The 14,206-nt window shown below is 47.9% G+C and overlaps 1 protein-coding gene across 1 annotated transcript in view; it reads right to left on the minus strand.

The window, feature by feature from the left end:
- Positions 1–9,672, minus strand: part of LOC147101094 (BMP and activin membrane-bound inhibitor homolog) — a 51,314-nt gene extending 41,642 nt beyond the window's left edge. The window contains exon 1 of the mRNA XM_085966278.1: positions 9,245–9,672. Within this exon, the coding sequence (XP_085822404.1) occupies positions 9,245–9,320 (76 nt within the window). The 5' untranslated portion in view covers positions 9,321–9,672. The remainder of the gene's footprint in view (positions 1–9,244) is intronic.
- Positions 9,673–14,206: the final 4,534 nt, after the last annotated feature.

Genomic DNA, 14,206 nt, shown 5'->3' on the forward strand with positions numbered 1-14,206 from the left:
CATCGTCGCCGTGCGCAGTGCCCTGCTCGCGCCCTGACCACGATCTTCGGGAGCGCCCCCTGACTTGCCACTGGACGCTATGTCCGATGGGGTCAGGGGGGCCTACCTGCAGCCAGGGGGGGGGTCGCTATTTAAAGGCGAGGTGCGCTCCCGTCCCCGGCCTCCTGAACGGCCAGCCACCCCGCGGGGTGCCGGCTGCGCCCCAAGAGCCCGGCACTTCTCTTGAGTGCCGGGCTCTTTTGCCGGCACTCCCGATCCCAGGGGACCCAGCTGGGCCCCGGGTTGCGCTGCGCAAGGCCCCTCCCCTTTAAGAAGTGGAGGAAGGCCTGCAGTATCACGGCACGTAGCGCCGCGATATTGACTCGCAGCGCCCTAAGAGGGATGCAGGGCACTTCCAGTAGTGTCCCACTTCCTTCTTGAGGCGCAACCATTCAATTTCCGGTGCGAGGGCGCTACCAAATGGGGAGCTACTCAATTTTTAGTCCTTAATCTTGACGGCACAAGAATTCACACAAAAAAGTTTTAAAAATAATACAAGGTACAGATAAAGCTGAAGTAAGCAAACTATTTAACTTGGACAATGATTGTAGTACTAGAGGGCACCAGCACATCATTCAGAACCCTTGGGCAAGACTACGATTAGAAAAACTTGTTTTACCACAAACTCCCAAAGCAGGTCGTTGATTTTGTGACAATTGGCATCTTTTAAAGGAAGTCGGATTAATATCTGTTGAGAAGCGGGCCTGAAGGTCATATAAATGTTAATAGTACTGCTGTATTTTTTTTTAAGGGAAGTAGTGGAAGAAAATTAGGGGGGGAAAAATTCAGTATCGCCCAATTTGGGGCGCCATTATCAGCCGTGCGCAAAGTTTAACGCCTGGCGCTAATTATCGCCTCCGACGGCAAACTTGGCTTTTATCGCCCCTGGAGGTGATTGGAGCACTAAATCAGGTGCTACACACCTCTCTTAAGGCGCAAAGGCCGAGGAGCGAGGCACTACCTCAGAGCGCTGGCGAAGCAAGGAAGGGCAAATCAAAATGAACCTGCAAAGTGCTGCTCCGTACTCAAAACTCCTTCACACAGCGTTGAATCTCTCCAGAAGTCTCTCTCTCTCTCAGAATGCATGGTGCAAAAAAGTCACCAACAAAAAAAGGCAGGAAGCGGTCGCCTTTAATTGGCGCTCCCCCAGTCCCTTCCCGGCTGCAAAACGCTCCCCTCAACCTGTCGTTGCTAGCAGCAGGCGGTAAGGCAGGGGACGCCACTCAATATCCGGTCCGGGGTGCTACCGGGGCGTTGCGCACTCAACTGACGTCACGATCTGCCGGCACAGGAGATCGTGGCGGTAGTGTTTAACGCCGCCGCAAAATGCCTAGTTAATTTCACGAGCGGCGCAAACATCGCCGCACCCGGGCGCTAGTTGCTTTGCGCCCCATTAGCGCCCTCTTAAGGCGCTAACAGGAGGTGCAAACAACTGAATTTTTCCCCCTAGGGGTCTAAATTTAAAATTGTTGCATTCATTTTAATGGGCCTAAAATGGCATAGCCAAATTGACAGGGCAGAGGCCTGCCCCCAATCTGCACGGGCATTCGGGCCACTGGTAAATTGGTTGGGCCTTTTTTTTTTTTTTTTTTAAGGAGGCCTTGGTGGCAACGTTCCCGCTCTCTGGCAGTCCCGCGCAGCCCGGGACCAGCTTTCCCAAAGGTAAATTTTGCACTTGCGCAAAACTGTCCAAAAATAACATTAGGGGGAACGTTGCTTGGCGATGGCCTGAAATGAGGCTCCTGCACTCTTTTCAGACCCGGATTAGTAAATTGCTTTGCCCTAGTCGGCTCTCGCAATGAGCGAGCTCCTGCTGGCAGTTCCAGGGCTTGAGCAGCCAAATCAGCGGTCTTTAAAGGGGGACCGCTGGAGGCCGCTCAGAAAAACAAAAGCCCCAAAAAATGTTAGTGTTTTATGGAGTCGGAAGGAGCGAGAGTGTTCCTCTTGGCTCCACAGTAAAACTGTGGGACGTTGCTGGCCCACCCTCTCCACCAGCCCCCCCCCCTCCCCCGCTGACCTCCACCCCTTCACCCAGACTTACCTCTGGGCCCCGGCGTGGGGCAAAACTCGTAAGGCGCCAACAGGCCAGCTGCATCAGGGTGCCTGATTAGCGCCTGCAGCTCAGCTGACTTATTCTGCTGAGGCCCAAAGACGTCCTCGGGCATCTCCATCCCAGCGCGTCGTCGGAAGCCCGGATTGGGGTGCTAATTTATTCAGGCCCCTTACAGTAGGGGGTGGCAGTGGTGGCGGCAGTGGAGAGGGGGGTAGGTCCATGACAGGAGAATCAGCCATGGACTATGGATGGAGTGGGGTTGATGAGCAAAATGGTCTTTTTTCCCTGCTCCGAACAGGTTCCTAAAATGATTACACCACAATAACTGGACTAAATCCACGTTCCTTCTGGTTAATGTTTTCCTATGTTTTTTTTCTAGAGTATTTTTCCTACAATTTTCACCCACAGAGTCTGCACATCACGGTACACTGACTCATGAGTGAGGCGACTGGACAAAATACAGATAACAAACTCTGAGTCAGGAATGATCAGCCGCTTGAGTGGAACAAAAAGGCAAATAACCTCGACTCCCACTAAATACTCCAGCTTGAAGTTTTTTTTGCACATTGCCCTTTCGCTCTCATGTCCTCTTAGCTTGTATCGCACACTGGCTGGCATATTCCAATTCCCTGCTCACCAGCGCACAATTTCCCAACTGTTGAAGGGAATGGGCGGAAGATCTTGAGCTGGCGAGGTCAGAAGCTGAAAATCCCAGCCACCATCACTGGGGTCAGACAAGGGCAAATGATCAGCTCCCGGGTCTCTGTCGACACCACTCTCCAATCTGTGGGTGGGACGTTTGTGTGAAGCACCCCGGTTGATCCTAGTTCTCCCTCTCCAAGGAGAAGTGCCCGGTTTGCCGCACAACATCCCTGTTGAACAGCTGCTATGATCAGGAGCTCACTGCGCGGGGAAATCGTGGGTACAATCCTGTGACCTTGCCCAATGACCTGATGTACGAACACTACTTCTCCTTGATAACAGAAAATGCTGGAAAAGCTCAGCAGGCCAGGCAACATCCGTGGAGAGAGAAACAGCGCCAACGTTTCAGGTCGAAACCCTTCGTCAGGACTGAAAAAACACAGGAAATGAAACAGATTAAAAGGCCAGTTTGGGGGCCGGGAGAGAACAATAGAGAAGTGAAGAGACATTAAGAGGTATTCAAAACCAGACGAGATGGTGATAGGACTAGTGGAGAGACAAAAGATGGCTCCAGATTAGGTGTGAAACGCGCTGGCAGAATGAGAGACAGCTGCCATGTGGGAGAGAAAAAAAGGGGGAAGGGCCAAAACAAAGGTGTGGATAAAAAATATATATAAAAATGTAATAGGGGCCGAGGTTATGATCTGAAATTGTTGAACTCGATATTGAGCCCGGAAGGCTGTAAAGTGCCTAATCGGAAGATGAGGTGCTGTTCCTCGAGCTTACACTGAGCTTCCGTGGAACAATGCAAGAGCCCGAGGGCGGTGAGGTCTGAGTGGGAATGGGGCCTTTTAATCGGTTTCATTTCCTGTGTTTTTTCAGTCCTGACGAAGGGTTTCGACCTGAAACATTGACTATTTCTCTCTCCACGGATGTTGCCTGGCCTACTGAGTTTTTCCAGCATTTTCTGTTGTTATTTCGGATTTCCAGCATCCGAAGTATTTTGCTATCGTACTTCTTCTTCTTCTTAGGCAGTCCCTCGGAACCGAGGATAACTTGCTTCCACATTAAAAATGAGTTCTCAGGTGACCAATGAGTCCAATGCGGGACCTACAGTCTCCGTCACAGGTGGGGCAGATGGTGGTTGAAGGGGCGGGTGGGTGGGGTGCTTGGGTTGACGTGCGCTCCTTCCGCTGTTTGCGCTTGGCTTCCGCTTGCTCCGGGCGAAGAGACTCGAGGTGTTCGGCGCCTTCCTGGATGCTTCTCCTCCACTAACACACTGAACCTCTGCATCACTTGCATGATTTTATTTCCAGTTTTATCCTCTTCTCCTGAATGTTTAGACTTATACCCGAGTGCAGCTCCACGGACACCAGCACTTACTGCGCCCAAGTAGCCAGTATTCATGTATAAATCTGCACAGTGAGGTTAGGTGAGCTATTCAACTGTAGGAAGGATTGCCAAAACCCGTACCTCCCTACTTTCCAGCACGAATCACTGGCTGGTTATCAGCAGCAGGAACCCTGGCAGATTTTTTTTCTCCTCTCTCCATCACCAGGACAAGTTAAAGGAGCCCCACCACTGCCCCAGCAAGCTCAGCGCAGACTAGGAACACGCCCTGGGGCCTTTCCGCCCTGCGTGACTCAGTTACCACACCGGCAGCGCAAATTTGCAGAACGTAATTTTTTTTTGTGGGAGTGAGGCGGGGAATGTGGAGTGCACCATTTCCACACTGATGTAACTGCTTCTTGACAAAGTAAAGGAGTGAAAAGTCCCTTTAAATGAAAAACAGGACAACAGCTGGGAAATTCCTCGCTAGCTTCCGCCACACTTCCGGTGCAGAACAGCGTCGGAGCAGGAGCAGCTCCGAGGAATTTCCCGGCCAATGTCTTTATTCCTCCACAACCCGTGACTCGCCAATTAAATCTCATTCTCATAAATCATTCAATTCGAAACCATGTATTCCTGCAATTTGATAAACAGTTTAATAATTATGAAGAAAAACATTCTCCTGTTTGTTAATAAAAGGGAAATTTCACCCATCAAGTATGCAGACTTGATATTTATTTCCATAAGTAACGTAGCAACTGATGAGTGTAAATTAAAATCTCGTTCCACTGAATTCCATCAAATAACAGCTTTAAACGCACCAGTGTTTCAATCCCAAGATTTCCTCCTTTACGACTTTTTCTGGCACAGGAGAGCTGTTTATGTACGGCTGTATTATGTTTTATTCTAATCCTGTCCTTTAGGTCTTATGCACTGTGTCAGCTGCACCATACCCGCCCGCACCGTACCCGCCCGCACCGTACCCTCCCGCACCGTACCCCCCTACACCGTACCCCCCTACACTGTACCCCCCGCACTGTACCCTCCTGCACTGTACCCCCCCCTACACTGTACCCCCCGCACTGTACCCTCCCGCACTGTACCCGCCCGCACTGTACCCGCCCGCACTGTACCCGCCCGCACTGTAACCCCCGCACTGTACCCGCCCGCACTGTACCCACCCGCACTGTACCCTCCCGCACTGTAACCCCCGCACTGTACCCGCCCGCCCTGTAATGCCCGCACTGTACCTGCCCGCACGGTAACCCCTGCACTGTAACCCTCGCACTGTAACCCCCACACTGTACCCGCCCACATTGTACCCGCCACACTGTACCCGCCCACACTGTAACCCCTGCACTGTACCCCTCGCTCTGTGCCCTCCTGCACTGTACCCACCCGCACTGTACCCGCCCGCCTGCACATGCCCGCACTGTACCCGCCCGCCTGCACTGTACCCGTCCGCACTGTACCCACCTGCACTGTACTCCACGACAGGACAGATACACAACCTACTCCTAGTTTTGCGCCAACGTGACTCTGAGTTCCTCCACTAGCAGGTGCCTCTGAGAGCCCAAATAAAGCATCCCTGCTGGAAAGCACCTGCCTCCACTCTGTGGCTCCCCTGCCACCCCCACCCCCACCCCCCCATCCGCCCCACCCCACATCATGGTTGAAATTGAGAACTCAATGTGTGGTCAATCACAGATGCAACAAAAAAAAAGACGCCAGCTTTTAAAATGCTAATAATGTAGATGTGAGCAGATTATTTAACTTGGACTGTGAGAATAGAACTGGAGGGCAGGAGTACAACATTTACCAGCCTCAAGTGAGATCAGTGAGTGGGAGGATTATTTTCCCTACAGGGTTGAGGAATTGACTGTTAGCTAAAGCAGTAAATGCTGTTTTAGCACCTTTGAAAAGCTGGATAAAATATATGGTTAGGAACAGGAGCGAGAGTCATATGGATCAATGCAGATCGAAGTGATCGGATGTTGTATGGAATATTATAGCTCCTGAATTGCCAGGGACCGTGGAAATGTTGGGTTGTGGGGTTGGGGATACTGTAGAGAGTTAAATGGGTGGGGCAAAGTCCGTGTGTGTAAATGGTCTGTGACAAGAATGGAGATATTGGGCAGGATGCCGTTTTCCTGTTGGACACTTCATTATATCCTTGTCCCACCGCTCAGCGCTACAGAACATTGGCAAGGCAGCCTGCTGCCTATGGTGTGACTCTACCGTTTAAATTAAAAGGTATTTTTCAAACTCACGTTGGCTGCTGCACAGAACGATGCCCCTTTCGCTGCTCTGGTCCCGTAAAGCGGGCTTGAAAACTTGTGCAACATGCAATGCAGCCGGAAGTTGCACATGTGTTTCAGCAACTGGACAAAGACGGTCAGTGTTAGGAAAGACTATTTGTGTTATTTCCACAGTTGCCAGACCACACAAGTGTCGAGAAGTCCCCACAGCTCTGGGAGTCAAGATTAGCAGCTTTCTGGTTGGGAGTCAAGAGCGCAACGCAAATTACTGAGCTACCTCAAGTGTTTGTCGTTCCATTTTCATTTCTTTCCCAGGGGGTGCAAGTTGTTTAAGGAAAACAAATGTCAGTATTTTCACCAGCATTGAACAAGATGTCCTTAAATTAAATATTACAATCAATTACAAGCACCGTGTCAGCTGTGGCTCAGTGGGTAGCACACTCGCCTCTGAGTCAGAAGGTTGTGGGTTTCAAGTCCCACTCCAGAGACTTGAACACAAAAATCTAACCTGACACTCCCAGTGTAGTACTGAGGGAGTACTACACTGTCGGAGGTGCCGTCGTTCCGATGAGGCATTAAACTGAGGCCCTGTCTGCTCTCTCAGGTGGGTGTAAAAGATCCCATGGCACTATTTTGAAAGAGCAATGGGAGTTATCCCCGGTGTCCTGGGGCCAATAGTTATCCCTTCAACCAACATAACAAAAACAGATTATCTGGTCATTATCACATTGCTATTTGTGGGACCTTGCTGTGCGCAAATTGGCTGCCGCCATTACAACAGTGACTCTACTTCATTGGCAGTAAAGTGCTTTGAGACGTCGTGAAAGGCGCTATATAAATGCAAGGTTTTTTTTCATTCTCCACAGCCTCTGACTTCATTGGAAGTTGGGAATCTCATTTACTGAAATTTCCCCGTTATATCCTCATCATTATCTGAATCCTCAAGGGCATATTTTACAGAGGGGACACTTAATAAATCGTAGGTAGACTAGACACAAGAGCTTTCAATCGGTTAAGGACCGCATAGACCTAAAAATGGGTGATCTGAACTTTATTGTGAGCCTGTGTAAAACCAACGTGCAAGGAAAGTTAAACATCACAGTGCAAATCTGCAGTTTTTTATATAAATTGAAATGGAGCACACTTTTTAAAATTTAATTTAGAGGCACGCCGTGTTTAAAGAATTGGGGAAGACATGGGGGCATTTATGGGATTTGGAGTTTGGGGGAGGGGGAGGGGGGAACATGAACCATTCCAAATAAAATGGGGGGGTACATCCTGTCACCCCCAAACCTCCCCCTCTCACCACCACTATGACTTAATGATACATTTTCAACCAGCTTATTCTATATATGTAGTAAAAAAAATGCTTTTAGCATGCGTTGGTACAACAACAACAACTCGCATTTACATAATGCCATTTTTGACTTATAAAAAAGCCCATGTCGCTTCACAGGAGCGTAATCAGAAATAACTGGATGCCAAGCCAAAGAAGGAGATATTAGGAGGGATGACCACGTGTTTGGTCGAAAAGGTGAGTTTTAAGGAGGAGGGGGAGGTGGAGAGGTTTAGGTAGAGAATACCAGAGCGCAGGGGCCAAGGCACTGAAGGAACGGGCACCAACGATGGGGCAATGCACAAATCGATAGGGTCGGAGGAACGGTGGGGTGTGGTGGAGGTTTATAGGGCTGAAGGACGTTATAGAGATAGGGAGGGGCCAGGCCATAAAGGGAGTTCAAGAGCATAATTACTTGTTATTTAGTTATTAACGTAGAGGTTGCACTATGTGCTACCAGTTCTCAAAGACGTAACACGCTCCTATGAAGTTACTTTGCTATTTTAACAGGACTATTTAAAAATAAACATGCCAATGTTTCCATTAATATGGAGAAAGTAATTTCACATAAATGTGTTAAGCATTAGTGCGCAAATATCGCAGCGTGGAATTTCTGGGCTGCTATTTATTATGATTATTATAATAAAGGAGGACCCAGTGGATAAGTAGCTGAAATAGGAAACATTAATGGTTAGTGTCTTCAACCCAATTTTGTCCACCCGCTTTGTAAACTTGAAACAATGTTTATGACAATCACTGACCCCTGAACAACCCCTTTCATCAGATCATTGTCAGCCTGGCTGGCTTAGATCGGGTCATTGCAGAGAGCCTGAATTACTGAGGCTTTCATCTGTAACAAATTAGGACTTTTCAGATTTCCTTCTAGAATCAGTTGAAGTTAATAAAGTAAAGCGTGAAATTTACAAGAGGTGGACTTCAGTTTCACACTGGGAATAAAAACATAAAGAAACTTAGACACGTTGAATAAAATAAAAAAGGAGAAAATATAGTGTCTGTATTTTGAAAAGGACCTTTTGTTCGAATCTGCTCCAAGAACCTTTGACAAATATTCTCATGCAATTACTGCCAGGCCAATTGGTCAATAATCTAATCGGGTTTTTTTTAGTTCCACACTCCAGGAAACTCACTCAACATTCATTAGTGAGTTTCCACAGTGAGCCCCTGTCACAACTCATTCCATCCCTTGCGCCTTAATTACTGGCCATCCAGGAACACCGCAAGCCTCGTACAACAAAGTGGGGGATTAAAAAAAAAACTCGTGTACTGTCAGGTTTACACTTTACAATATAGGAAATATTTAACTATCCGTTCAAGCAGCGGACGTCCTGTGCATTTCTCATTTTACTGATAGAAATTTCGATTGGAAAAAAAGGAAAAATATCAGAAAAAGTAAATTAAAATGAAAAGCCAAAAGTAAAAACAATAGAACTATTCGGAAACTTAAGTTTATAAAATACATTTATTCAACTTTAAAAGGTTAGAAAAGTTGTTTCCTCCCCTCCCAAACTTGTTCTATATGAAAAGATGAGATTATTTCAGTTGCTATTTGACTGTAACCCTACTTGCCTTTTGTAAACAGGATGGTAACGACACATAATTCCAACTGCAGCCAAACAGCCATCAACTTTGGATGTCGATCCATTGATTAAGTTGAGGTCACTTTGCCCCCAGTTCACCGCACTGTTATCCCGTAAGAGCAGCGCCGCAGTCCCCAGCAAGAAACCCATGTAAACACCAGCTCCACTTTTATTCTCAACTTTGCTTCTCCCTCCTCCAAAGCACTGAACTTTTTTCTCTCTCTCTCTATTATGTCTTTGTTTCTTCCGCCGAAAGTCTGGCTAATTGCCACGCCAAGTGCAGTCACAAGCAAGCTCTGGGTAGAGCAGATCCACGGGTGATGATAATGATGATGTCGAGAGAAGTTCACCTAGGCATAGCTCATCTTCTCGGTCCCTGTGACTGTGCAGCAGCATCAGCGAGTGGGCTCGCTCCGACAAAACTTCCTGGTTTCACACTGAAGCCCGGTGCTGCCCTCTGTCTTTAAGGTTCAGTGGTGCTGATAACTTGACACTGAGGAGCTCATGAGAGTGGTGAACCTGTGGAATTCTCTACCACACAAGGCAGTTGAGGCCAATTCATTAAATATATTCAAGAAGGAGTTAGATATATTTCTTAAGGCTAAAGGGATATGGGGAGAAAGCAGGGACAGGGTACTGAATTTAGATGATCAGCCATGATCTCATTAAATGGCGGAACAGGCTCGAGGGGCCGAATGGCCTACTCCTGCTCCTATCTTCTATGTTTCTATGACCCAACGCCAGCAGAAAGCACTGGCATCTCTTTCGAGCCTTATCACATCTCTCTCAGGAGGCCCCGAAGCCCTTCCAAGGACAATGAATTACTCTGAGGGGGCAGTTATTTTTGTGAACAGAACAACAATGAGGCAAATCTGTGTTTGATGCCGTTTAATTGGGAACATAGGAACAGGAGGAGGCCATTTAGCCCCTTGAGCCTGTTCCCCAATTCAACGAGATCATGGTTGATCTGCGATCTAACTCCATATACCCGCCTTTGGCCCATATCCCTTAATACCTCTGGTTAACAAAAAGCTATCAATCTCGGGTTTAAAATTAACAATTTATCTAGTGCCATTTGCGGAAGAGAGTTCCAAACTTCTACCTCCCTTTGTGTGTAGAAGTGTTTCCTAATTTCACTCCTGAAAGATTTTTGGATGATGCCCCCTAGTCCCAGGAAGTCCAGCGGAAATAGTTTCTCTCTATCTACCCTATCTGTTCCCCTTAATATTTTGAAAACTTCAATCAAATCGCCCCTTAACCGTCTAAATTCTAGGGAATACAACCCTAATTTGTGTAATTTCTCCTCGTAACTTAACCCCTGAGTCTGGTAAACCTACGCTGCACTCCCTCCAAGGCCAATATATCCTTCCTAAGGTGTGGTGCCCAGAACTGCTCACAGTGCTCCATTGAGGGATGTTAGCCAGTGTCCCCCTGCTTTTCCGTGAACAGGCAGATAACAACAGAGCCTCTGTCCAATCCAAAGGAAAACCACATTTCACCCAAGTATTTAAGTATATTTATGGAACAGGCTTTCAGGATAAAACTCAACAGGTTCGAAAATAAATAAATCAGCCAGGGCTCCCACTATGGATTATCCAGTGACCCCTGCTGGAAGGTCAATGCAAAGTGGATGTCAAGTATAAATAGAATGCAACTCAGATGTGATGGCCCCCATGGGTGAATAGGTTGTCAAAACTTACAAATAAAGAATGGAATTGGCTGATGCCTGTAGAATCGTACTCTAACACAAAACAGCACCTTTGGAGGGGATGGAGGGAAAAGAAAATTGGAAAAGGAAAAGTGATAGGCCCTGATCTGTTTCTGTAAAACTATAAAACTCTTCACTGTCTCATGGAGGTAGCTCCACTTCTACCTCCTACTACACCATCACAGTTCCCCCACATTGAAACCGCTGTGTGAAAATTATTGGCCCTGATATTGTGGTTGGCGGCGTAGCTAAGGAGTACGGCGCTGACCTCCGAAAGAAATCCGCACTTACCTGTTGCGAGGCCCCCTTCAAAAACTTGCGTTGTTTCTCTGCGGAGCTGTGCACAGTGTAGAGGCCCATGGATCCCATGGGTGCACCGCGTGCGTAAGTGTACCTGGGATGATGTGGGGCGGTGCGCCAATCAGGAAACAGAAATCTCCGATGCCCATTCATTTGTAGGGCATGGATTTGAGAAGACTTTCCTGCTGTTCTCCTGTTTCTGGTGCACCCTGGCATGTTAGGCAGTCGGTGCAGAATTCCATGTGGAAGTGTGGGCCAACTGCCAATATTTAGGCCATGCAAGAAAAAAATTAATCTCTAAATGGCAACACGCACTTAGAGCTTTGGAACCCGTCATTCCGTTTAAGCAATGTTGCATTTAGCCGTGAACTTATTACAGACATAATTTTTAATGCACAAAAAATGAAATTGCCCTAAAACTCTAAAACATTCCAAATATACCAATTTCATTAACCTGAAGATTTATGAGAACCTGTCTTTTGAAACAGTGCAATTAGCACTTGCTGTTCCCAGAAGGACAGTTATTTATATTTAATCTTACTTTATCTTAACTGCTTTTAAATTTGCTAAGTTGTACACTGAAAACCATATTTCAAGCTGCTGTTTTGATGCTTCCCCTAATATAGCATTTCCCCCTCCCCTTACGCTCTGCAAACAGGCTCCTGCGCCTGTTTGCACCAGCCGTAAATTTTCATGCATAATTGCTGGGAAGTTGGTGGGCAATTAGCCCAACTCTGCACCAGCAATGAGGATTTCACAGTCGCAGCGGATGATCTGTCTAGTCAGAACGTGACAGAGCGCAAGTTCGGGATTTAGCACATGTGCGAACTTGTAGTCAATTTCAAAGGCGGTACAGGAAACTCTCTTTTAACTGGCACCTAAATATCTGGAAATCTCTCTTAACTGGCAAAATTCATGCGTAGGTTCAGGTAAGTTTTACTATATATCAGTGGCTGTGTAACCGGGGTTCCTGGATCTGTGGCCGTGTAACCAGGGTTCCTGCACCTGTGGCCGTGCAACAGGGACTCCTGGATCTGTGGCCGTGTAACCGAGGCTCCTGCAGCTGTGGCCATGTACGGGGCTCTCGTACCTTGGTAAGTATACCTCTCTGTAATCCGGACTTTTTGATCAACCGGCTCCATGCCGGTCCCGTCGGTGCCGGATAAAAAAGAGTTTCCTGTATGATGGCAAACTCTGAGAGTACGCCATCATAACGACCGCAAGTTCTGCCTGGGGTCAATGGGTTTGCTCTTAACAGGTTGCCCTGTTTTGGAAACCCACCACACACAGGGGTAAAAATGTAGAGAGGAGAGAACTCCGAATAAATGTAGTTACCCTTGGATAATGCTTCTTGGATAAAACTGACAAATTTGGTACTTTTAAATGCAATTGTTATTTTTGAGAAACGTGGTCCTTTATGTACGTAACTGAAGATCGCTTGTAGAGTTTTTTAAGCAACTGTGTTGTTTCAGTTCAGAAATAGAACTTTTTTTCATTCAAGCCTCTGTAAAGTGCCTTGGGACGTTGCGTTTATATAGCTGTATTTGGTCACAACTAAAAAAAAAATGAAACTGGACAAAGCGTTTTCATCATAGTTAATGTAACCAAATTGAATACAAGGGTCAACTGTGCAAGGCCAATGTGTCGGCAGTCATCGACACTGAACTAAAGTAAAAGCCCTTTTTAATTACCTGTGGTATCAGCAACCATCTCTCCTGTGGCTGAGGTGCCCCTGTCCTCTCCTCTCCTCTCCTCTCCTCAATCCAGAGCACCACCTATAGGCCATGTTCACAAAACTCAGCAGCCAGTTTTTTCACAGCTATGTAAACAGAAAAGAGAAGCGACATTTTAGATCTCCGATCACACCAATTCATGTCATTGCGATGATTTTTTTTCTGTTTGTCAATCTGTTCCATCTTTTCAACATATTATTGACTTCTTGCACAGAAGTAGCATAGCATTGCAGACTTTGTGCAGAGATGTTTTACATATCATCTATTCATTTCAAGTTACTACCTCAGATAAAGACAAGTAATCCTATATTACGTTTTTATTCATAATAACATTTGATTTACCTGCAACATTGTTGAGGTGAAATGAATTGGTTTGTTGTCATGGCTGGATATACATTGGGAGCAATGCATGTTTAAGAGTTGTGGCAATTGCACAGATGCAGAAGAACATAAGAACTTAAGAATTCGGAGCAGGAGTCGGCCATACAGCCCCTGGAGCCTGCTCCGCCATACGGCCCCTGGAGCCTGCTCCGCCATACGGCCCCTGGAGCCTGCTCCGCCATACGGCCCCTGGAGCCTGCTCCGCCATACGGCCCCTGGAGCCTGCTCCGCCATACGGCCACTGGAGCCTGCTCCGCCATACGGCCCCTGGAGCCTGCTCCGCCATACGGCCCCTGGAGCCTGCTCCGCCATACGGCCCCTGGAGCCTGCTCCGCCATACGGCCCCTCGAGCCTGCTCTGCCATACGGCCCCTTGAGCCTGCTCCGCCATACCGCCCCTGGAGCCTGCTCCGCCATACAGCCCCTGGAGCCTGCTCCGCCATACAGCCCTTGGAGCCTGCGCCGCCATTCGGCCCCTCGAGCCTGCTCCGCCATACGGCCCCTGGAGCCTGCTCCGCCATACGGCCCCTCGAGCCTGCTCCGCCATACGGCCCCTCGAGCCTGCTTCGCCATACAGCCCTTCGAGCCTGCTCCGCCATACAGCCCCTGGAGCCTGCTCCGCCAAACGGCCCCTCGAGCCTACTCTGCCATACGGCCCCTCGAGCTTGCTCCACCATTCAATAAGGCCATGGCTGATCTTCAACCTCAACTCCTCTTTCCCGCCCGATTCCCATATCCCTTGATTCCCCTAGAGTCCAAAAATCTATCGATCTCAGCCTTGAATATACTCAACAACTCCGCATCCGCAGCCCCTTGAGGTGGAGAATTCC

The sequence above is a fragment of the Somniosus microcephalus genome, chromosome 24 (assembly GCF_052327205.1).
Source record: "Somniosus microcephalus isolate GS21.2 chromosome 24, FLI_Smic_1.0, whole genome shotgun sequence".
Lineage (NCBI taxonomy): Eukaryota > Metazoa > Chordata > Chondrichthyes > Squaliformes > Somniosidae > Somniosus > Somniosus microcephalus.